The sequence below is a fragment of the Podarcis filfolensis genome, assembly GCF_964270895.1.
Source record: "Podarcis filfolensis genome assembly, chromosome: 9".
Taxonomy (NCBI): domain Eukaryota; kingdom Metazoa; phylum Chordata; class Lepidosauria; order Squamata; family Lacertidae; genus Podarcis; species Podarcis filfolensis.
Genome location: NC_139610.1, coordinates 2,158,280 through 2,183,326, shown reverse-complemented (window position 1 = coordinate 2,183,326; position 25,047 = coordinate 2,158,280). Strand labels below are relative to the sequence as shown.

Sequence of the window (25,047 nt, the reverse complement as noted above, 5' to 3'; positions counted from 1 at the left end):
TGTGTGGTGCAAGCCTCTGCGCAAGCGTGCCTTGGGAATATTCTCTAGTACGGTCCCAGTTTTGTTAGCTTGTAGAAGCAAAACTCTGTGGCATGTGGCTTGTTTATGCATTGATAGCCCCTTCCTCAAGCATCCTGCCTTCCTCTGGGATCATTCCCTAGTAACTATGATCATGATTCCAATCTCCAAGGTAATGAGACACATAGAATATAACACTTTGGTACAGTTTCTTCAGATAGAAGATCAAAGCGTACTAATAATAGGCTAAAAATGGGAGCAGTTAATCAGATTATTGTGTAATTCAACTGAGAACTGAATGCAAATCATGCAGGCTCAGCTACGCAATCTTGTGTTTGCAATGGGGAGAATTAAAGAATGGCAAATGGCAAATGGCAAAAACAAAACAAAAATTCTTGCTGGATCTGAGCAAGAGTCCATCTAGTTAGCATTCTGTTTCCAGCAGTGACCAGCAGTGTCTTTCTGAGAAACATGCAAGCAAAAGCAGGATTGTGAGAGCTATCTCCTGATGTTTATCCCCAAAATTAATTGCTGGAGGTGTACAGCCACTGAACATGGAGATTCTGTTTTAGCTGTTATGGCTGGTTTCCATGGATGTAGCTGTCCTCCACACATGCATCTAATTCTGTTTTTTTAAAAAAATCTGTGCCAGTGGCTGGAAGACGAGTGATCTGCTTGAGATGGGCCCATGCTCCTCATGCACATTCTCTCCACGATCAAGAACTCACCTCCAGAACAGGATTACAATACTGGAGAAAATGCTTTCTGTTTGTCTCTCTGCTCTCTCCCCCCCACTCCAAATATTACCGCATTGCTTTGGTTCTCTATTTTTGACTTGTAAGATTTTTAATGGAATTTGTGTTTGATTCTTGTAAGCTATGCTAGCAACTCCAATCAAAAAGTGGGATACAAACCTAATAAATTGGAGTGTGGTTCAGTAATTTATTTATGTGTGGTAGCCTTTCAGGACTTTATGGAAACATCAATTGGTCCCAGATGCTGTGGCCAGATTTTTGAGTAGCGCAGACAGTACAGAATTGCCAGACTTATGAGATCTTCATTGGTTACCTGTTTGTTTCTGGGCCCCATTCAAAAGGACGCTTTTGATGTATTCCCCCACCCCTCAAGGCCCTAGAAAGATTAGGTCCCACTCCTGAAAAATGTGCCATATGCCATATATTTATCTTTCTGTCCTGCACACCCTGAATGACCCGAGGAGGTTCTTGTGCCCCTAATTTTGAGTGGCAGTGGGCTGTAAAATCAGGAGCCTTCTGGATAGGAGCATTCTGAGTTGCCCCAATCTGTGCCTCGTGGAGGTTGGTCGCTTCCTGTTACATTTTTGGTTTTTTTAGCTTGTTATTTCGGAAAGCTTTTAGCTAAGGGAATTTTATAGGTGAACTTCTCCCATAATGAGAGGGAGTTGTCAAGTTGGGCTTTCAGACCCACCGGCAGTGGAGAAAGGACAGATGTCTTGCGAAGGTGGTGGAGCTCCCAGTAATAATAATAATTATACCCCACCCATCTGGCTGGGCCTCCCCAGCCACTCTGGGCGGCTTCCAACAAAACACTAAAATACAGTAACCTATTAAATATTAAAAGCTTTCCTAAACAGGGCTGCCTTTAGATGTCTTCTAAAAGTCTGGTAGTTGTTGTTCTCTTTGACATCTGGTGGGAGGGCGTTCCACAGGGTGGGCGCCACTACCAAGAAGGCCCTCTGCCTGGTTCCTTGTAACTTGGCTTCTCGCAGCGAGGGAACCTCCAGAAGGCCCTCGGCGCTGGACCTCAGTGTCCAGGCATCCCTCAGTACAATCACAAGAGTGAAAGATCTTCAGTTAAGTCTCCCTCCTTTTCCGGTGGGCTGAGCGCAACATCCACTCCATCATGGTGGAGCACATCTTGATGGGGGGGGTGTTTTCCATAATTTTATGGCAGTTTCTCCAGGAGTTGCTGTTCACTGTGTATTTCCATAAAAACCACCCAAAATATATTTCAACCAGTTAGAAATTTTGCTTATCTACTTTGCCCTTTTAGGAAAGAATTATTATATGCTAGGTTTATTTTTCTATTATTGAGCCAAAAGTTTAACCCAGACATCCCCAACCTGTGGCCCTCCAGATGTTCTGGCCTACAACCCGCATGATCCCTAGCTAACAGGTCCAGTGGTCAGGGATGATGGGAGGGTGGGGGTTAGAGCTTTAAGAGGAATAAATTATTTCCCTATCTCAGTGTGTGAAGAAATTAGTTCATTTTCATGCACGGTACAATTACCAGTAAAAATGAAGCAGTGGCAACATTTTCTCTTGCCCCAGCATGCCACTTGCTTAAAAGAATTTCCCCAGGCTTCAGTCGACACACAACTACCACAACTGGCAAAGTGGACACATTGGGAGTTTTTAATTTAGAGAAGAATGAGGGAATGTGGCAACCAACCTGTCTGCCAATTGCTGCAGCTCAGTGATGACTGAAGTGGTGGGGGAAACTGCCTTAAAATCAGAGGGGGTGGGGGAATATGCTGCTGCCACTGCTTTTACTAAATAAGCTCCCTGCCCCTGAAAGCTTCATGACTTTCTCTGGCCCCCTGAGGAACTTGCCAACAATAATACCCTCTCAGGTTTTGCAGCAATTCTGGTGGGGGATGATGGGGGATTAAGGTTGGGGGGGCACCAGGTTGTGGGAGACTGGTCTAAACCATGGGTAGGCAACCTAAGGCCCGAGGGCCGGATCCGGCCCAATCACCTTCTCAATCCAGCCCGTGAGCAGAATATGTCCCTTTATTTAAAATGCATCTCTGGCTTATTTGTGGGGCATAGGAATTCATTCATTTTTCCCCAAAATATGGTCCAGCCCACCACAAGGTCTGAGGGACAGTGGACCAGCCCCCTGCTGAAAAAGTTTGCTGACCCCTGAAACAATCAGGAGGAGATTCTTAAAACGCTTCTGATATATTTTTACCTCTTGTGTGAGTAGTGACTCTGTCCTTGCTTCAGAATATTGATTTAGTTTGCACAGAGCCCTTTAATTTCTGTGCTTTCAAAAACTATTATTCCCTCTGGCTTCATTGCTTCTCTTCATACATTACCCAAATAACTAATGAGTCTATTAACTCCAGTTAGGCTTTGCTAATTGCAGCAAGATCAGGTTTTCACAACTTAAGTTGTGAAACTTCATCATGCCCCAATTATCAAAGCCTATTTATTCCATATGCTCAGGCATTGCTACAAATCAATTGTTCTCTCTTAATATTTAGTCCTGTACTGAAAAACAGTAAAGCACTGGACTTTCAAAACACAATTCAAGGAAATTTGGTAATGAAACTCTTTTTAGCAGAAGAGAACGTTTTAAGTCTTAGATGTGTATTTTAGCTGTGAAAATACTCTTAATGAGTCTAGATCATTAGGTAGACAAAATTGTATTATTGGGTATACTTGCTAAGTTCCAGCATTCTAAAGGAATTTTCTCTTAATATATACATTTTGTTTTCAATTCTGCCTAGTACACATTTTTTCGGGCAAAACATTATTATTATTTATTAAATTCATGTACCTCCCTTAATCTAAAGATCACAGGGCAGTTTACAAGATAAAAACACAAAATGAAAACACAAAAGACATAACATAATAACAAAAAACCAATACATTTCCCCCCAAACACATTTAAAAGGCTATAGATTGTTTACTCAGTCAAAGGCTTGGTTGAAGAGGAACGGTTTCACCTAAAGATACGCAATGAAGGTTCCCGGCAAGCCTCCCTGGGGAGAGCATTCTACAAATGGGGAGCCACCACAGAAAAGGCCTGTTCTGTGTTGCCGCCCTCTGGACCTCTCATGGAGGAAGGCATTCGGAAGACAGAATCATAGAGTTGGAAGAGACCACAAGGGCCATCGAGTCCAACCCCCTGCCAAGCAGGAAACACCATCAGATGATTGCAGGGTCTGAGTCGTTCATATGGGGAGAGGCAGTCCTTGAGGTATTTAAGGATTTATAGCTAAGCCAGCACTTTGAATTGGGTCCAGAAACTACTTGGCAGCAAGTGCAGTCGGGCCAGGATCAGTTCCCAATGCTGCACCAGCTGAAGTTTCCAAAGTAAGCCTCAAGTGACCATAGTGGATCCAGGAATACCTCCAGGCTATGGACATGCTCCTTCAGAGGGAGTGAAGCCCCAGTTCCCCCTCCTATAATGTGTTTTTGTATGTTGTTTCCACTATTGTATGCATTTATTTTAACATAGTACTGTATATGCATTTTTGTGCACACAACTTGGCTGGAAAATTGCATTGTAAAATTTGGAGGCGTGTGAATCTTGAAGGATGACTATTTCAGTTTGTGTACTGTTTCAAAATGAGTGAATTATGTATGTTTGCCTTTGAATGCAAACAGAATTGAATTTCTGCATCCTTAGACAATAGTAGGGACCTGGGTATCATTTGAGTATACTGTGACATGATTTCTGTCCAGCATTACTCCATCCCATTGCAACTGTGTACCTTGCCAATAATAATAATAATTTTATTATTTGTATTCCACCCATCTGACTGGGTTGCCCCAGCCACTCTGGGCAGCTTTGAACCTTCTTGTTCTTTACTGCTTCAGAAGTGTTTCCTTCCCCTTCAGAGATAAGATTGCTGATATCTAGACAAAGGATCTTTTTGGTGGTGTTGCCCTAAGACTGGAAAGCTGTCTCTGAACATATTTATGTCTGCTGGCATTTAGGACACATGTTAGGTAGCTTTAACTGACTGCTGTTTTGTTGATTGATTTTCGTTTTTAACTGCTGTTGCTGCCTATGTCTAGTGGTATTAACTGTGTAACTTTTTATCTCAGGTTATGTTTTAGTCAGAAAGTAGTGCAGGAACACATGCTCTGAAAAAGCGTATGTTCCACTACAAGTTAAAATTGCCACATGTTGACTTTCCCTGGCGATGAGGAGGCAGGTGGAATTGGTCTCTCTGCATTTGATAATGTTAAAGTAAAAAAAGATTTTGAAAGATGGGGAAGAATGAAACTCTCACTGCTAGGAAGAATCTCTGCAATTAATATCTGAAGAAGTGTGCATGCACACGAAAGCTTATACCCTGAACAAACTTAGTTGGTCTCTAAGGTGCTACCGGACAATTAAAAAAAATATATATTTATATTTCAATTACGTCAGACCAACATGGCTACCTACCTGAATCTGCAATTGATATGAAAGTTTTGCCTAAAATGTTGTTTCTGTTTCAGACAATTCCGATAATAAGCAATACAGGATGCTTCAAACAATGGCAAAAGTATCTCTCAAGGTTTATCTGGGAAGGGAAGAAGCCCAGAATTAAGTATAAAATATTAGCAGATATTAAAGAAAGACTGCCAGATTCACACTTCCAGATTTAAGACTATATTTCTGGAGCATCCTTTGTGTTGATTAAAAGAATGGAATTCACATATGCTAGACTATTTGATCTGGAAGGATAAAGGATATGGCAGAAGATTTGGATGTCTCGCATATTTATAGTATGATAAAACAAAAGTCCACAAATGGTTTCTGAATCATGTTGTAAGGAAAGGTTTGTATGGTGTATAGATGAGATATAAGAATTTGCTTGAAAGAACAGCTTTGTGGTTATGCCCTACTGAAGCAAGTTCACAAATGCAAAGTAATATGGAAATGAAATGGGAAACCTATAGAGTTGTATTATGTGAATTCCTCTTTGAAACTTAAAAAGTTAGAGGATGTTAAGGACTGGGTACAAAATTGGCTTCAATATTACCAGGTTAATGAACTATTTAAGAAACTATTTAACACCAAATAAGCTAGCCAAAATGTATAAAACTAAGTCAGGTATGTGTTGGAACAGCAAAATGACAGAAGGAACATTTTTTCATATGTGGTGGACTTGCAAAAAAGCTAAGGACTATTGAGAAATGATATATAATGGGATTAGAACTATGTTTAAATTGATGATTCCCAAGAAACCCAAAGCGTTTATTTTAGACATTATAGATAATGATGTACCAAAAGAGTTGGTTAACTTATTTATGTATCTAACCTTAACATCCTCTAACTTTTAAAGTTATCCATGGGCATACAGTACTCATAACTGCTGTCGTTAGATACATAAATAAGTTAACCAACTCTTTTGGTACATCATTATCTATAATGTCTAAAATAAACGCTTTGGGTTTCTTGGGAATCATCAATTTAAACATAGTTCTAATCCCATTATATATCATTTCTCAATAGTCCTTAGCTTTTTTGCAAGTCCACCACATATGAAAAAATGTTCCTTCTGTCATTTTGCTGTTCCAGCACATACCTGACTTAGTTTTATACATTTTGGCTAGCTTATTTGGTGTTAAATAGTTTCTTAAATAGTTCATTAACCTGGTAATATTGAAGCCAATTATGAGTACTGTATGCCCATGGATTGAAAGAAGGAGAGGTTCCAACAAAGGAAGAATGGCTTTTGAAAATGATGATGCGGAACTGGCAAGATTAACAGCAAAGATTAGAGATCAAAATGATGAAAAATTCCTTGAGGACTGGAAACGTTTATTGATTATTACAAAAACTACTATAGTGAGATGAAAATGCAAGCATTTGAATGAAATATGAGCAACTGCGTGAATTAAGATAAATAGGTTAAATTGAATGTACTGAATAGTATAGGGAAAAGATAAATACCACATTTGATTGATTACTTGGTCCAGGCTAGCAAATGCTGTACCATATGGGACTCCAGGATGAAGTAGCTGTAGCTTTTTGGAAATGCACAGTCTTAAAACATCAGGAATATTTGTCATCAGGAACTAAACGGCAGAGCACCTTGCATCTGGGAGAAGATTGCTGCACTTCATATTAATAGGGTGACCTTGTGTTATTATGCAGGTGGTATTTAAAATACCGTATTTTTCGGCCCATAGGACGCTCCGTCCCATAGGACGCACCTAGTTTTTTGGGGGGGAAATAAAGGAAAAAATTTTCCCCTTTATTCCCCCCCCAAAAGCAGGTCGGGGAAACCTAACCAGGTCGAGGAACAGCGGGATGGCGGTGCTGCGCCTCCCTGCTGTCCCCCGAGCTTGTGGGGCTGGCCGATGTCTGCCCGGCGCGAGGGGCGCTCTGCTTCAGGGCATCCCGCCCGCCGGGCGGCAGGCTGCTATCCGCAGCGTGGGGAGCCCTGCGGGGAACTCCCGCAGGGCTGCCTAGGCTGCAGATGTGTTCCCGAAGCGCCAGGCGCTCTGCTTTCAGGGCGCCCGACGCTTCAGGAAGCAGGCTGCTATCCGCAGCCTAGACATCCCTGCGGGACCTTCCGCAGGGCTGCCTAGGCTGCGGATGTCTTCCTGAAGCCTGGAGAGCGAGAGGGGTCGGTGGGCACCGACCCCTCTCGCTCTCCAAGCTTCAGCAAAAGCCTGCATTTGCCCCATAGGACGCACCCAGATTTCCCCTTCATTTTTGGAGGGGGAAAAGTGCGTCCTATAGGGCGAAAAATACGGTATACATTTCGAGCTACAAATTCATACAGATTAAATGCATCCTTTCTGGAAGTACGCCCATAGTATTAATGGCAGATGCTATCTCTAGGTTCCATCAAATTTTATTTTGAGGAGAGTGGTTTTTAATGCAAAGCTTTTGCTTCCTATTATTGGATTAGACGTCCCGGTTGTGCCAGTGGGGAGAATGCTTAAGCCTGGTCATAACTCAAAAATTACACTGTATACAGCTTTGGAATTTTTTCCAGAGTAGCATCATGTCACTGGTCTTTAAAAGTAGTTTATATGTGTGTGACTCTGTGAAGGCAAACATGGGTAATTTCTAGGCTGTGTGTGACTTGAATCCTGTAGTGCTTTTGTATGCCAGGCAGTCTTTTGGTAGAGTATACCAGCTTACAGTTCCAAGTTGCACATGAGGAACTTCAAATGTCACAGTAAGAATGCTTTCATTTTTCACATGTGTGTGCTTTAACACCTTTTGTCTGCTTGTAATATAGAAGAGCAAGTTGGGATCTAACTGCAGATCTCTGGGTGACTTGCCGCATATTGGTAAAGTTTTCTTGCTCCCAATAGTCAACAGGTTTGAGTGAAAAAAGGATGTTATCTGCCCTGGGCTGGTGTTGTGATAATCATTTATCTTTCAGCTTCAGTCTTCCAGGCCTATAAAATAGGAGTATTCATTATTGCCTTTGGACAGGCCTTTGTGCAGTTTTCAAATTTTGTGTTCAGATCCCCTATCTGTAGTAATTCAGATCTAGATTTGTACTCCTGTGTACAGGTTATCCTTTTCCTTCTAGGAAAAGCAGCTTGCATTCAAAGTGCTGAAGGAAGTGCTTTGACTACAAACTGCTTGATTGAAAAATGAAACTTTTTTTTTTCCTTTCAAGGGGAAGCAGTTTATGTCCAAAGTGCTGGAGGAAGCACTCAGAGGCCATCCCTTTGTCCAGCCCCCTTGGCTCCACTGGGAACGTTCTAGTGCAGCCAATTCCAGCTGATTGCCAGACTGTGCAGGGCTTATACTCAACCAGTTTATTGACAATTCAGATCTCTCTGCAAGGCAGAATCCCTGTGTCATCTGAACCCTGGGAACAATGGGTGGTGAGAGAACATGCCAGCATCAAACTATAGGTTCAGCACCTGTCTTATTCTCATTTACCGTTTAGAGAAACCATAGTTCCCTGAATTTGATTGTCAGAGAACAGTGGCCTGTTTAAAAATGGAAACAAATGCTGTTAAGGTAGAAACACAAAACCTCAAAGTTTGTTTTAGGTCATTGATATACTGTGTTGGAAAACTGATGCTTGCTGTCTGAAATGAGCCAAAGTAAATTCAGTTAGTGGACATTCAATGACAGTTGTCCTCAAATTTATAAATACAGGCAATCCTTGTTTTGCCCAGGAGTTCTGCTTCAGATCCCTGTATGCATCGGCGGAGCATGCCTAACACTGTTAGAAAGTCATATGTAGAGCACACCTTAAACGAGTCTTGCAGTCACCAAAACAGAAGGTCTAGTTGCCATTTTTGTAGCTCTAAAGTCTTATTTTTCAAATGATGGGCTGTTTGTGATTGATTATCAGTTAAACATCTGGCTAGTTCAGATGACAACTTTGAGCTAGTTTAAGAACCTTGAGAACTTAAAGAATATATATATATATACACACACACACACACACACACACACACACACACAGAGAGAGAGAGAGAGAGGGGGGGGGCTATTCCTACAGGATGTGGTATTGGTATGTGAAAACATTCAAGATCCAGTGATCCGCAGGCATGCAGCTCCAGATGGCAGAGATGTCAGGCGTCATCCTAGCGCCCAGACGTCTTCACTTGCTTGCAGGTGGCCGATAGCCAGGTGCAAAATATGCCTGTCTGATTTCAAACACTGCTTGCCATGTAGAAATTGCTATGTATAAATTCTCAGTCAAAGATTTTCTAGCTCAGACATGTGGCAGAACAACTAATAAACAAATATGGAAGACTGTAGATGAGCAGCATTTGAAACTGACTGAAAACAAACCCAACAAAATTAATAACTAATGTTTACACAATTCTTTCTGAAGTTAAATTGACTTATACACAGCCCACATATAAGACGAAATGGGAGACAGACTTGATAAAACAAAGTTCTAATATCCAGCAAGGGGAATGAGCTTGGATGTCTAATAACATTCCTAGATCTTTGATGAGTCTGAAAACATATTTCTTCCAAGACAATCTGTCAGTGGTACAGGGGCACCATCTCCTTGGGGTTGAGCCCTTTTGGGGCCCCCAGTATTTTTTTGGGAGTCCAAAGAGCTCCCGAGGAGGCCAAGCCCAGAGCCGAGCGTGACGCAGTGGAGGTGGCAGGAGCAGGAGAAGTCAAGGCCATTGAAGCTGTGCTGCTGCTGCGCCTAGAAGCAATTGCAACTCTTCTCGTGACAGCCAGAATTTACATTGCTCAATACGGAAAGACTGAGGCGATTCCCACCCCCCACCCCATTTGAAAAAACTGGCTAGATAAAATATGGCCAGTGCATTAAAACGACACAAAAGAAGTCAAACCAGCAAGAGAGCATGTTCTCAGAATGAGTCCTTTTCATCTGTTGTTGGAATGAAAAGGTTGGAGATAACACCCACCCTTACAACTAATGTTCAACTGTTTGGGTTATCACTGTTACTTTTGGTTTGGTTCCAAGGCACCTCTCTTTACCGGTTTCCCAGCCCCGCCCCCCCCCCCCCCGTGTGTGTGTTGTATCTAATTATCCTAGTGTAGTTTCTAGTGGATGGCATCAGGTGGTTGAGTGTGTGGTCACATGTGATGAAATTTGTTGGTTTTCTTCCCATTTGCTTTCAACCTTTTATTGTTTAGATAACCCCTCCCCACCTAAATTGAAATGCTATGATAAGACAGCGCCGAAATGTCTGAACTATATGACAACGCAAGCTTTAATCTGAGCTTTTTATTTTATTTTTAAAAAATGGTTTTCCAGCTCTATTTCCTCCTATACCTTCTAGATTAATCCTGGGATGTATTTTTCCTAGTTCTGTTCGGATATGAATGGTATCTATAACATGGGCTCTGTAAGGGAAGACATCTAAGCACCCTTTTGCCACTTCAGGGGTATCACTGTGAAATGCTTTTCTCCCTTCTGGCAAGAAATGTCTCTCACTGACAGCTGCGTAGTAGTGGGTCTGTGCCTGAAGGTGGCTGTTGAAGGGTTTGGAGGCTGCTGGATTTGGATGCTCTGCTCTCCAACAGCTTATCCAGGAGCAGAGAACTTAAGAGCTGGGGAGCAATGCTTGAAGAGATGTTAGGGTTGGTTGGGATGTGAGGGTTAGGTCTCTGTGGACAGCATGGAGAGGGCACTTTCTTGCGGAGGAGGCAAGGCTTCTGGAATGGATGAGAACAGTTACTATACTGGCTCATACTTTCCCACTTTTAAAACCTACCCCTCCCTTCTCTCTTAGTCTAAATCTTCCAACTGTGAGAGCTTTATCTGGAAATTCTTTTAAAATTAAATATTGAAATACCAGTATTTGGGGACAGAATTGGTCAAGAACCTCTGTAAAACATTATTTTCTCCAGGGTGAAAAGTACACGTGGCTGTGCTGGAACTTGACTTCAAGTTTTCTATCCAGGTTTTAGGGAGACTAAATAAGACTGAAATACTTGCTGTACTCCCCTAACTTCCAGGGGCACTTTTCATTGAAAAGATGCACAATGTCTGCTTTCCTAATGACATTTTCTGCTGTGCTTCCAGATGTGAATGGAGCTTTGTTTATCTCTGGAAATCTACTCATCTATTAAATGAAAAGGGCAGCACAACTTCGCAGCAGCACAATGGGCTTCAAAAGTGTTCCACTTTAGTTCAATAGATGGTGGATGTATCCTATGACTAATGGAATCCTTCTGCAGCATTAGGTGAGATGCCTGAAGCCAAGGTCACCACTATGGTGCAAAGGTATGGTAATCTATGCGTCTTAATGGAGTTGGGTCTACTGGGGCCAGTAATAGTGGGCTTCATTTAAAATAATAATAATCTTGGGTCATTTCCTGGAATTCTGGTTCACTCTTCTGGTATCTGAAGCACCCTTTGGACTGTGCTAGCCAAGTTTGCAAATCACACTAAATCATTGTTAATTGCTTAAAGCAGGGATGTCCAACTTCCCAGAGACTGTGATCTACTCCCACTATAAAAACACTGGCAGTGATCTACCCATTGGATAGACCAAAGTTGTTGAGCTTTTCTGAGGGAGGAAAATCAAAAGTTGTTGATCTACTTTGAGGGAGGCTTCAGCAAAGTTGTTGAGCCCCCCAGTATGCAGGGGAAGCAAACTACAGTCTCTGGCATTGTGTTGTATCTGAACCCAGGGACATGGTTTGTTTGTTTCTTCTTCGGTTACAGACTGCAGCTTCTTGGGGGGGGGGCTTTGGCTACCAATCTTGGTTTGTTGGGCATGAAACCCCGGGTTTGGATGTGCTGTAATGCTAAGCCTAGGAATCATTGTTTGTTTCCTCCCAGTGTGAGCCAGCAGGAGCAAAGCAGTGTTCTGCCATGTGACCTCCAGATGCATGCCTTGTGACTTTTGTGGCAGAGTCATGGAAAAGAGAGAAAAGGAATGGAGTTTCCACTTCTTTGGCACTCTCAGAATGGTGTGAATTTGCTATCCTAACTGCAAATTTCAGATCTGAATCTGAACGGGTCTTGATGTGTCATGCTTGGCAAAGTTCATCCTCTTAAGGATCAATCTTGGATGTCTTGAAAGGTCTTAAGACTGTCATTGTCTCCAGGTTGGGGGGGGGTTATATTTAAAAATCAGGAATTTACACACATTCCCTCCCAATATTTATCCCAGGATGGTTTGTCAAGCAGGGATTGTAGCTCAGTGGTGCATCATGTGCTTTGCACACAATTCTAGGTTCAATCCCTGTATCTCCCTGTTTCAAAAGGACCAGGTAGTTGATGATGGGGCAGATTTTTGTCCAGCTCTGCAAAGAGCTACTGCTAGTCAGAGAAGACAATAATGGTGTAGTCTGACCTGATGGAAGAGAGCTTCCAGGGTCCCTTGGGATTTCATTTTGTATCTTCCTTGACAAGTGTGAGCTGGAAATCTCAAAGCAGTGATGTGACTGTGGTTGTTCTTCCTGCCCAATATGACCAAGCACTGCAGGACTGGGAGGGAATGACTCTGTGGAGCCTGAGCGCCATGGAAAGTGGTCTTATCTAAAGCCACTGCATATGCTGCAGCACACCAAGTCCTTCTGTCTTCACTGCATATCAACTGCATCTCTTGTGTGACGATAGAAGGAATTTGGGGTGGCTGAAAATGCAGTTTAAAATTTTCTCCCTGAAGCGAGTTGCAGGCCCAGATGTCTTGTTAGCCAGATTGTCACCTCCCCGCTTCTCCAAACACAGATGCCTTTCCACCAACACATGGTGGAAACACAAGGATCCATCCTTGCTTTAATGTTTACTTAGCCCTTAGTCATAGAATCATGGAATCGTAGAGTTGGAAGGGACCCCCAAGGCTCATCTAGTCCAACCCCCTGCAATGCAGGAATCTGAGCTAAAGCATCCGTGACAGACGGCCACCCAACCTCTGCTTAAAAACCTCCAAGGAAGGAAAGTCCACCACCTCCTGAGGTCTGTATACTGCATTTCCAGAAGGAAGCTAAGTCTGTAAAATAATTAATCAGGAGCTACAATTTGACATTTCATCAATTTTGTGTGTGGAAAAGGTAGAGACCACATTTGAGAGGGTATTTCTTTCTCTTTTGAAATGGCTCGCATTTCAAAATGATTTTCCTTTGTCTTGTCACATGAAATTTTATACACACTTTCCAGGAGTATAAATAAAGGAGTTTTAATAAATATCTGCTGGATCTCCAACTTGATGTCTTTATTCTCCCATTTAGATTAATTTTTCTGTGCCTCCTGAGAAATTATTTATTTCTATTTGACTTAGGATTGGGCTATGTTGGGTTTTCAACATTGCAATGTATCACCAACCAAACATCAGTCGGTGAGCATGGGGTGAAACTGACTCAGCTCTCACCACGGCAGCTGAGGCGCTTTCACCCCAGTGCCTTGTGGGTCTCCTGCCCCCAGCTGAGCGAGCCCCACATGATCAGCAGGGACCTGGGGCTCTTTTGCAAGACTCAGCCGGGCAGTGGGAGGGCTCCCCTGCCCCACCTGAGGGAGCCCTGACGTCCCTGCCAGTCACACGTGAGCAGCAGAGAGACCAGTGACCTAAATAGGGTGGTTTGGGGAAACTGGCCTGCGGGCTCAGAGGTGTCCTACCCTGATTATAAGGAAACAACTCTCTTCTTCCTAACCCTTGGTAAAGCAGCGAAACTGTTTTTTTAGCTGAACCATCTTGTTGCTATGTTGCGGAAAGTAAAAAAGCAAGCTTCTAAGTTCTAGAAAACTAAAATCACAGAAATACGATTGTTTCAGGGAACCTGAATAAGTCCATGCATACAACTGGCCATCTGCAACCTGCTCCTTTCATAAATAGAACTATGTTCAGTCTTAGAAAAACTATTGGTAGTTAAAAGACCTCGGCCCAGAAGGTTTAAAAAGTACATCTCCCACTCTTCCCCCAGTTTTCACTGAATGCATTTCTACTGATGAGCACAGAAGGGAGTGAGATGGTGTCGTCAAAATTCTTCTTGCACTCTGTAAGCAGCCAGATACAGATGAGCATTCCAGAACTTTTGTTACCCAAATGGTTCTGGCATTCCAAAGTTCTTTCCAAATAAAGACTACGGTGTTTGCATTTCGGCTGGACTGTGTGCAGTTACCTCTGCAGTTGCATCACAGAAAGGGCTACACTTTGCTGAATCATAATAACTGCCAGCCCAACTTCACAAGCTTGAGCCACAATCTTGACTTAAAGCAAAGCATGCTTTATACATTAAAGAGGGAAACCACAAGACTCCTGAGGACATCAGCTCTGATCAGTTTGGCCACAAAGCTTAGAAGATGTGCAGACAAGAAGCCTGTACGTAAAAATGGCTGGGTTATATCCCATCTTGGCTCTCCCCACCCTCCTCCCTTTAAAAAACAAACCAAAACCCCACTTCACTGAGATATGAAAGGATCCACAAAGCTCACGTTTTACATGCTGCTGAAACACGCAGACCTTTCAGTGTCCCTAGAAGTAAAATATGTATATCGTAATGTCAGTATATTTTTGTACTCACACAGAAGTGTTGATTCTGCTCCTGTCCCTTCTAGGCGGAGATGGAGAATGCCAATCACTTGTTCAGGAGGTCAACGAAACATTCTCATCTGTATAAAGTGCTGACCAGGGCATGTGGCGAAGAGACCGTGCAGAAGAGAATATTAGCTGCTTCGGTTCCTTTTCAGGCACATCCTCATGGTAGCTTTTGTACCAGGTCCCTCCCCTTTCCATTGTCAGGGAGGGAGCTGCTGTTTCCCAGCATTGCCTGTGCAACACCCCTCTGGAGTGCAAACAAAAGATAAGGGCAGAAAACCCACTTGCTCCTGATAGTTGAACCTCCGTTGACTTTCATTGTAGGTGCTGTATATCAAAAACATATGAATGGATCATCTCTCAACTCAGCAAGCAATTTGTAAATTACTTACTACTCTTACCGTGTTTTTGGCCCTGCAAGGGCTTTCTTTTTCTTCTTCTCCTTCTCCCTCTTTGCCTCTTCCTTCTTGGTTTTCCTTCTTTTCACAGTTCTCCCCTTTCTGTGTTGTCACTGTCTGTGCCCTTTCACCTAAGGGCACGTGGACTCTGCGCCTTCCCAGCCATCAGTGAGTTTTATATAGTTTGTAAAAGAACCTTTCAGAGTTGTTGCTCCTCCCTCTCTGTGCGGGTGGTATGTTTGGGTGTGCATGTGCGGAATGACAATGCTCTTGCTTTACATCTATGAGCAGCTGCAGAGCATGGGAATAAATCTGGCATCATTTCTTTGTACTGCTCTGGTTTGAAGCACCTGTTGTCTCAGTCTAAACACTTTTATTTGGATAAGCATATTTCTCCTGTGTGTGTCTGTTTCTCATATGTGGCGAGTGTCAGCCAGACTTTGACATCACTGCTGCTAGGAGTCTCCACACACTTGCTTCACTTACCTAGTTTCTCTCTTTGGCTGATGGACTGTAGCTGAGTAGTGGAATGTGAGGTCCCAGAGGCTCAAAGCAGAGCAAACTGGGCACCAACATTCAGGGGAAATTTTTTTTTTTCCTTTTGAAAGTGTTACTTTAGCAGGCACACACTAGAGTACACAAAGTGAACCCTGTACCTCATGAAGCAGAGGCATGGCTTTATCTGGGGGACACTTGCACTGAAAAACCACACACCACCAGTTCTTGCGGTTAACTGTAGTTCTCAGACTAAATGTATGAGAACCCACTAAAACTGTGAGGTGGGAAGTAATCTGGAGAACCTGAAGTTTGAGCCTTATTGCCTTGGTTTCCAAATAGGTGGTTGATACTCTCAAATGATGAAAACAGTGACTTGGGCAATGGGAGGTACAAGTAACAGGTATTTGAGATGTGATTTAATTAATTAAAAATGAGTAGTCTCATCAGAGAGTTCTTGTTTATCCCTACTGACCACTAAAATCTGTGGCTCTAATCACATTCCCACTGTCCTTTGGTCAACCTAGGCTTAGTTCACCCGAGGTCTTGTGAATGCTTCAACACACATCCAGTTCACAGGCCTGAAGTTTTGTGCACCTGTGGTCAAGTTATGAGTTGAATGAATCTTGGGCTCTTCAAATTGCAGATGCCAAGGTGTTCTGGTTAGATGTCATTGTTTACTCTCCTTCCCTTGCAAAAAGTAAGGGACCTATATGGCAGTGGCTGCTGAATTTCGAAGTCTTCTGCCTGTTAAAATGAAAAAAAATATATTTCTTGCTTGGGTTTAGAAGGGGCTGCATCCATCATCATCATCATCATTCTGCCCATCGTACTGGGTTGCCCCAGCCACTCCGGGCGGCTTCCAGCAAATTAAAACACAGTAAGACAGCAAACAGGGATGCGGGTGGCGCTGTGGTCTAAACCACTGAGCCTAGGGCTTGCCGATCGGAAGGTCAGCGGTTCAAATCCCCGCGACGGGGTGAGCTCCCGTTGCTCGGTCCCTGCTCCTGCCAACCTAGCAGTTCAAAAACACGTCAAAGTGCAAGTAGATAAATAGATACCACTGCAGCAGGAAGGAAAGTGGCGTTCTAGTTTCTGTCACGGTGTTCTGTTGCGCCAGAAGCGGTTTCTGTGCGCTGCTCTGGTTTCACCAGAAGCGGCTTAGTCATGCTGGCCACATGACCTGGAAAAACTGTCTACGGAAGCGGATAAACGCCAGCTCCCTCAACCTTTTAAGCAAGATGAGCACCGCAACCCCAGAGTCGTTCGCGACTGGACTTAACTGTCAGGGTTCCTTTACCTTTACCTTTTTAAGACAGCAAACACTAACAACTTCCCAATACAGGGCTGCCTTCTAAAAGTCAGATAGCTGTTTATTTCCTTGATGGGAGGGTGTTCCACAGGGCAGATGCGACTACCGAGAAGACTACCCTTTGCCTGGTTCCCTGTAGTTTCACTTCTTGCATTGAGGGAACAGCCAGAAGGCCCTCAGAGCTGGATCTCAGTGTCCGGGCTGAGCAATGGCCTTTGGTTGGTTTTCTGTTGCTCGTGTAGTTCTAGAATTTTACAGTTCTATATTGATAGCTTTCTTTTATATCTTGTTCACTGCTTTGAGCACTTGAAAGGCAGTTGCTACATATCTAAACAAGTTCAATCCAAGAGGCCGAGGAGGAGAGGAATTAATTTTAGATTTAAAAAAGGCTTCAGGGGAGTTACGGCTTTCTTCAACATTTTTTCTTAAAGGAACACAAGCGCACACTGGATTTATTATTTTACTGCCAAATGTAAGGGAAAGATAACTATACATGCTGTAAATCAGACACATGGCGGACTCTATTTTCTTTAGTTCCTTCTTCCCCAGATTAATATAGTTTATTGGTCTGCCTCAATTCAGCCTAGTTTGATCATGTTATTGTAGCTAGTTAGGTCCACCCAACTGAAAGGGTGTACTACTTCTTAATATTTTGCAGTTCCCTCCAGGCCTGTTAAGATTGATGGGGGGTAAAAATGGATTGGTTGAGAGCCAATACTGAAGCTCAGTCCAAACAATACAGCAGTCCTCTTGGATGGGTAGTTCATCTACCAGGTTAGTGGTGGTGACTGTGTTGAATGAGGTTGCAAGTTTGCATTCAGTGGAGGCACAGGCTGCCTGTGTGGCATGGAGTGCCTTCTTCCACCTTAGCCTTCTGTGCCACTATAATGCATTCTATGTATGTCTAAATGGAGACCTTCTAATTTCCCCAGCCTTTGGAATCCTCTGCAAATTGCTTTGATGTTGCTTTATAGGTTGGTTGGCAGGTTGGGTGGTTGGCTGGTTGGTTTTAAATTCCGCTGGTTGTTTTTCTTATTGCTCTTTTTCTGTTGTGGTGGCTTATACTGTGATAGGTTAATGTTTTTTTACAAATCCAACTTGGCCGTTTTTAACCTTCATTTCTGCTTCATGTCCATTTCCTTCCAGCACCAATGCGGCCCCCGCCCACATGCCAAATTCCTTAGCCTACCATACTTGACCCCATTCCTGTGCCACCAAGGTAGCCCATGTGCCCTAAAGATGTTGCTGGAGTCCAGTTTCCATCTGCCTCAGTCAGCCTGGCCAATAGTTAGGGACCTGGGGAATTGTAGTCCAGAAGCATTCCCTGAATCTGCATTTGCCCCTAAGCAGGTGGTGCTGCTCCCTTTCAGAGCAAACCTTTTTCTCTTACTGTCACTAAGAAGCATGCCTCTAACACTTACCGCCCTTCCGTCACCCTCTTGAATGAACGAATGAATTTACTTTATTACAGTCACAGACCAGCATAAGCAAAGCATCTAAATAAATAGCATAACAATATGAGTCTAAGCGAATAATTATTAAATAAATGGGAGCAAGAACCAAACATAGCTTAAAGCATATACATAGAATACTTAATTAAGCGTAAATAAAGGATGGATCAAAACTGATAAGAAAATTTTAAAAGACCAGTTAAAACAGCTATGTGGGTGGGGCTTCAGAAGTGCAGATCTAACAATATGAGCCTTCAATTTAGGACTGAATTGTCGCATAGACCATCCTTCAACGAATATCAATCATGGCAACGCAAAATCTGATGACTGAATATGTGACTTCTGGGCTTTCGTCCTGTAGTAACAGGGAGATGTTGTGTTGTTCTGAACACCCAGGGAACTTATATAAGTTGGGTTGGATAAACCTGGTTTGAATGTCTATGTAATAGTGGCAGTGAAGAGGGGCACGCTCCGTTGTCACCCTCTTGTCCTCTGGGGACTCTTCTTTTGCTCAGCAGGGGTGGAGGGCAGACAGAGACAGCAGAGAGCTGTGCAATTAAGTAAGTGGCCCCTCCTGGGCCTTCGTTACTTCCTTTGGGTGTGAGAATCATTAAAATGGGAGGTTAAGGAGAGACTAATGCTTAGGGATGTTCAGTGGTAGTAACCCAGAACTATTTTTTTCTGGATCAGAGATTGATGTCTTTCCACTTTACCTATAAAACAAGCTTGTCTGTCTATCTCTCTGTCTCTCGCCTCCCCCTGCCCATAAGAGAAAGATTGCTTGTAGCGGAGTGAGAAGTCCTGACTGCAGAAAGTTTTCCAATGTCACTGCAGATTTTGGCTAAGGCTCCTGGATGCTCTTTGTCCTGAAGTGGGACAGGCGCTTCCCACTTCTCACAGTTTTGCTGGAAGCAATCCTTCGGGAGAAAGATGATTAATGGCAAGCTCAGAGGAATCAGTCTGTGTCCTACATCATTCTGAGCAGGAGGAAGGAAGAACTAGCCTTTGCTGAAGTAGGCAGAATCAAAGTACCTGTAATCATTCCTCTCTGTGCCCCCTAGCAGCGGGCGAGCCTCATCGCCCTGAAATGTGAACTCTCACAACACACAAGGGTGAGTAAAAGAAGAAACAAAAATTATCCCATAATCCCTGGCCATTGACTATCCTGACTGGATCTGATGGGAATTGTAGTTCAAAACATCTGTAGGACACCAGATTCTGTAAGGTTGGTCTTAACAAGAAGAGTGCAATATTTACCATAGATTCCGGCGTATAAGGTGACCTTTTAACCCTGGAAAAGGGGGTTGCCTTATACGCCAGGTATGGGTGGCACGGAGCGGAGGCCCCCCCCCCCCCGCTGTTGCGGCAGCGGCGGCAGCTCTGAAGCAGCAGCAGCGAGCGGCGGGCTCAGCTCCGCGCCAGGCGACTGGGCTTATAAAACAAATCCCCAAATTGCAGCTGCTAATTTGGGGGGTCGTCTAATATGCCCAGTCACCTAATACGCCAGAATCTACGGTACTTAGCTAGAGTACAGGTGACTTCTTGTTTTTGGTTTTTTTTAAAAAAAACATGCTTTTTAAAAATGCCCCTGTTGAATTTCTAGTTTTCTAATCTGCTCTTCCTATGTAATCCAGGCACTGTTTTCTTCTCCACTGTAATCTAGGAACACAGATGGTTAAAAAAAACAAAACACCTTGTGCTCTGATTGGCTCCTCCTTTTTCTAGTTTTCTAGTTTCTCCAAATGAAGTACTGTATCTGGTTAAGATTCTTGCATAATTTCTGCCCCTTGTGTGGAACATGAGAGCTATTAATATTATACAGATGATTGTCCATGTTACTTAAATCAATAGAGGACTTTGATCACCTGCTTCAGAGAGGAATGTCTGCAGCCAAATTATAAAGGAAAAGTTGGGGCGTTGGGGTACAAAGCATTCTTGTGGCTGCTTCCCTAAGGAAATAATCATGCCTTTTTATAGTCACTATTTCCTTTTCCCTCCTCTCCCCTTCCCTTGAGAAAATCTGCACAAAACACCCAGCAGTTGCTTAAAAAAAACCTAAAAAGCTGCCCTGTGTTATTGGAGCCCAAACTGGAGTTGATGCTGAAGATTTATGATTGAGTCTTCTGGTATCTGTCTTTAAAGCATCTGATAGGGTGGGGTGCTGTTCCCTGTAGCGTATCCCCAATTTTAAATTTCAACTGCTTGATCTGCTATTAAGTGTGTGTGTGTGGTGGGGGGGGGGAGAGAATTTGGGGTACCTCTCCTTCCCTGCTCCAGTGGGGTGTGTGTGTGTGTGTGTGTGTGTGTGTGTGTGATGTAAATCAGGTGTTAAAGAATCGCCCTCCTCCCCCAGCATCCCAGCCCCAGTCTATATTACTCCCTCCAAGGCTGCTTTTAGGACACTGGAAGATGCTTTCATGCATTTTCTCATATAATATATAATTTCTCATATAATATCGAATTATAAATCTGTAACTACATCCCAGTGTGGGTCAAACTGGAAGAGAGGCTTTGGCCTGGATTTATGGGGAATCGAATCCCTCCCTCCTAGGGCCCCGTGTGCAGCTCTCCTCAGCTTTCTTATTGGTTCTGTTGCATGTAAAATAAGATATATAAGATATATTTTTGTATATGTAGATCACTGAACTGGATCCAAACTACAAGAAAGAAGATTCCACTTAAACATTAGGAAGAACTTCCTGACAGTAAGAGCTGTTCGACAGTGGAATTTGCTGCCAAGGAGTGTGGTGGAGTCTCCTTCTTTGGAGGTCTTTAAGCAGAGGCTTGACAACCATATGTCAGGAGTGCTCTGATGGTGTTTCCTGCTTGGCAGGGGGTTGGACTCGATGGCCCTTGCGGTCTCTTCCAACTCTATGATTCTATGATTCTATGAACTGTTTTTGAGGACACGTAATTAATGTCCCCATGGGCGGTGTTGGTGGGGCTGAAGCCCCGGGTCTGCTGAGTCCAGGCCGCTTGCCCCTCCCTTTTTTAAGCTTTACCTTTTTCTTTTTAGTTTGATTTTAGGGCAGGTGGGTGCCCTCAAAAGCGCAAACCCCAGCTGCCCACCATCTTAATTTGCCAAGAGGCCTCTAGACTTCCAAATAAGCACTTTCAAATTGTGTCCTGAGCCTTCAGTTCTTTTACCTGAGCCCAATGACTAGATTAGCATGTAAGACATAGACACCGTTTACTCATAGTAGTTCCATTAACCACCATCATCTGGAACAGATCTTGCATCACCTCAGACCTTTTGAGATTAATTTGTACATTTGTACATTCTGTGTCCATTCACAGGAATATTTTCAAGCAGAGGCTTCAGTCTCATATCTTGGATAATATTTTGCCCTCCTCCATGAGTTACTGTATATGTATAAGTAGATAACCCTGTTTATATTCTCTGTGCTGCATTACAAAGGATGATTGCACAGCTTATTGTTATATAAAATAAAATTTGAGTGGTGCCAGTTGTGGTATATAGCTTGCCATTTTTGGTGATCATGTGTGTTCTGTTTTTTGTTTCTCATTTCTGTTGACTTTATTTGTTTAGGCCTCCTATAGAAGGCGGAATTTCAGAAGTTGAAATAATATCTCAGCAAATAGAAGAAGAGACCAAAAGCATAGCACCTGTACAGCTTGTTAATTTTGCTTATCGGGATTTGCCACTAGCTGCGCTAGATCTGTCTGTAGCAGGTTCCCAACTCTTGTCAAATTTGGACGAGGAGTACCAAAGAGAAGGGTAAGTGCAAAATGACATATTTATTTGAAACCTTTCTTTTTTAAAAAAATAAAATAAAATTCATTTTCACTTTTAACATTTGTCATCATACACAAATCATAATCATTTTACAAATAGGATTCTCAGAATCCCCAAACTTCCCTCCACACCTCCATGGTTTCTCCAGATATTCTTTTCAAACTGCATCGTATCGTATTCTCCATATTTTCTTAAATCTCAATTTTATCATAATTCTTGCTTCATTGCAAGTGTTTTTAAAATCCTGCCAATGTTTTCAATTGTTTACAGTGTTCTTTTAAGTAACTTAAAAAAAATCCCCATTCTTTATTAAATTGAGTATCCTCTTGCTCTCTGATTTTCCCGGTCATTTTCGCCAATTCGGCAGAGTCCATCATCTTTATCGGCCATTCTTCTTTTGTAGGTAAATTGTCCTCCTTCCATCTTTGGGAAAGTGGCATCTGCACAGCTGTTGTAGCACACATAAATAGTCTCTTCTGATTGTTAGGTATTTCTGGACCTAAAATTCCTAGTAAGAAAGTTTCAGGTTTTTTTACAAAAGTTATTTTAAACATTTTTTTTCAACTCATTATAAATCATTTCCCAATATGCTTTTGTTTTTTTGCACATCCACCACAAGTGGTAAAATGTGCCTTCCTTCTCTTTACACTCCCAACATGTATCTGTAGCAGTTCTATACATTTTTGCTAGTTTAGTAGGAGGTACCAGTGATACATCACTTTCATATAAATATCTTTCAACATACAACATGCTGTAAGTTTTAAATCTTCCCTCCATATTTTTCTCCATCATGCCAGTTGTATATTAGGTCCAGTTACCCTTGCACATTGTGTAATTACTGATTTCACTTCTTCCTCTTTAGTATACCATTCTAACAGTAGTTTATACATTTTTGAAATCAGTTTAACATTATTCTCCAATAGTTCTTTTTCAGACCTTGAAGTTTCTGTATTAAAACCATTCCTTTTATCCTTCATACACACATCATTTGATTGGTGGTATTGCAGCCAGTCTTGTCACCAAATGTCTTACATCCTCAAAATTTTTTATTCTCAATTGATCTTCTGCTTCAAATAGCAACTCTTTATAAGTTGCCCACTCACTTTTTGCATTAAGCTTTTTCACAGACATTGCTTCCAGTGGGGAGATCCACCAAGGTGTTTTCTGTTCCAATAAGTTTTTATATTTCTCCCACACCAAGTAAATTGATTACGCACCCTTACACGCTTTTGTCTTTTCATACCATAGATATGCATGCCAACCACATCTATTATTGTGACCGTCTAAGTCCAGAATATCCACATTCTTTAAATCGATCCACTCCCATAGCCAGCAAAGACAGGACGCCTCATAATATAATCTCAGATCTGGCAGGGATCTTTCTTTGGTGTCTGTTAACAATTTATACTTTATCCTCGGTTTCTTCGCCTGCCAGATAAATTTAGAAATATCTTTCTGTTTTAAGTGTCCTGTTCCACTGATTCCTGGGATCAACTGGAACGAAAATAACATTATTAGCAATACATTCATTTTTCTTACTAATATCCTTCCCCACAGTGATAAATTCATCCTCCCCCATACCTCCAGATTTCTCTTTATTTTTTCCCAAGTGTTAATATAGTTATCTTTAAAAAGTTTATATTTTTGCTGTCAGCCATACCCCCAAATATTTCACTTTTTTCTCTATTGACAATTCTGTTTCTTGTTGTAAATCCTTATTTTGTTGTTCTGCCATATTTTTTGCCATCATTTTTGTTTTATTTTTGTTTAACTTAAAGCCTGTTACTTGATCAAACTCCAAAATTTATGCAAGACCCTCAGTATACTTACCAATGGGTCACCCATTTGAAACGTTTCTATCCCCCCCCCTTTCCCATAAGATCAAGGCAACTTGCAGCCCACTCTTTAGTAAGAACATAAGAAGAGTCTGCTGGGTTAGGCCAGCATCCTGTGTTCTCAGTGGCCCAGCAGATGCCCCAATGGGAAACCAGCAAGCAGGATTCAAGCGCAAGACCCCTCTCCCCTCCTTCACTTTCCAGAAACTGGTGTTCAGAACCATACAGCCTCCGACTGGAAGCCGTGACAAAATACTGGTGTGATAAGTTTATATCTGCCAGCTCTCATTTATCTCCTCATTACAATTTGTATTGTAAACCGCCCTGTGATCTTTGGATGAAGGGTGGTACAGAAATTTAATAATTTTTTTTAAAAGAAAAGGAATAATAGTCCATCTATACCTCGAGTGACAGTGCTGGATCTAAGGGTACCGCCACACTCTGAATCTGTTCCTTTTACAGGGAGTGCAATCTGATCCAAAACAGTCTAAAACCACCTAACTAGGTAGACGAACAAACCAGAAACTGTACCTCCATCTTGTCTGATTGAACTTCTGTATATTGGCCCTCATACAGTCCATTATTTTTATTTATTTATTTCATAAGATTTGTACACCATTTGATTTTTACAAAAGAAAAAAAACCAGCTCAAAGCTGTTTACAAAGAAATAAAACAATAAAGTGGGGGAAAATTCACAACCATACTTTAAAACACACAAAAGTTAAAATACTAAACCAGATTAAAACCCCATCATTATGAGCTTTAAGCACTGGTTTAGAATGCTTACTGGCTCCACCTGGGTTGCATGAAAAGGAAAGGTAGAGCTTGGTGTCATTGCATATTGACAGCGCCTGGGTCTCCCAGTGGCTTCATATGGACCTTAAGAAGCATAACGGATAAAACAACCCTGTTGGACAACGTATCCTCGATGCCATGAGGCAGAGCAATAGTCACCACTTTCTGGAACGGCTTTCCAAGTAGGAGTAGAATCACAATTCAGACCCTCAACTCAAGAGAGCCTATCCAGAAGGATGTCACAGTCAGTAAATTGGGGCCTGTTGTTAAGAAGTCTCCACTTGGAAAATTATCCTGTGAAAAGTTCCCACTC

At 42.4% G+C, this 25,047-nt stretch overlaps 2 protein-coding genes across 10 annotated transcripts in view; one reads left to right on the top strand and one right to left on the bottom strand.

The window, feature by feature from the left end:
- NRG4 (neuregulin 4) overlaps nucleotides 1–17,669 on the bottom strand; it is a 72,345-nt gene extending 54,676 nt beyond the window's left edge. For 2 of the 4 annotated variants that reach the window (XM_083630878.1, XM_083630881.1), the window contains exon 1: nucleotides 14,677–15,067. The gene's annotated coding sequence lies outside the window, so the exon portion shown is untranslated. Of the gene's footprint in view, nucleotides 1–14,676; nucleotides 15,068–15,091 lie in introns of those variants that run through there. The other 2 variants (XM_083630876.1, XM_083630884.1) reach the window with 2 other exon arrangements.
- The window catches only part of TMEM266 (transmembrane protein 266), an 88,355-nt gene that overhangs the window by 15,985 nt on the left and 47,323 nt on the right, over nucleotides 1–25,047 (top strand). For 3 of the 6 annotated variants that reach the window (XM_083630495.1, XM_083630492.1, XM_083630490.1), the window contains exons 2-3: nucleotides 11,231–11,431; nucleotides 21,897–22,085. In XM_083630495.1, coding sequence (XP_083486621.1) covers nucleotides 11,397–11,431; nucleotides 21,897–22,085 — 224 coding nt within the window. In that variant the 5' untranslated portion in view covers nucleotides 11,231–11,396. The remainder of the gene's footprint in view (nucleotides 1–11,230; nucleotides 11,432–21,896; nucleotides 22,086–25,047) is intronic. The other 3 variants (XM_083630494.1, XM_083630493.1, XM_083630491.1) reach the window with 2 other exon arrangements.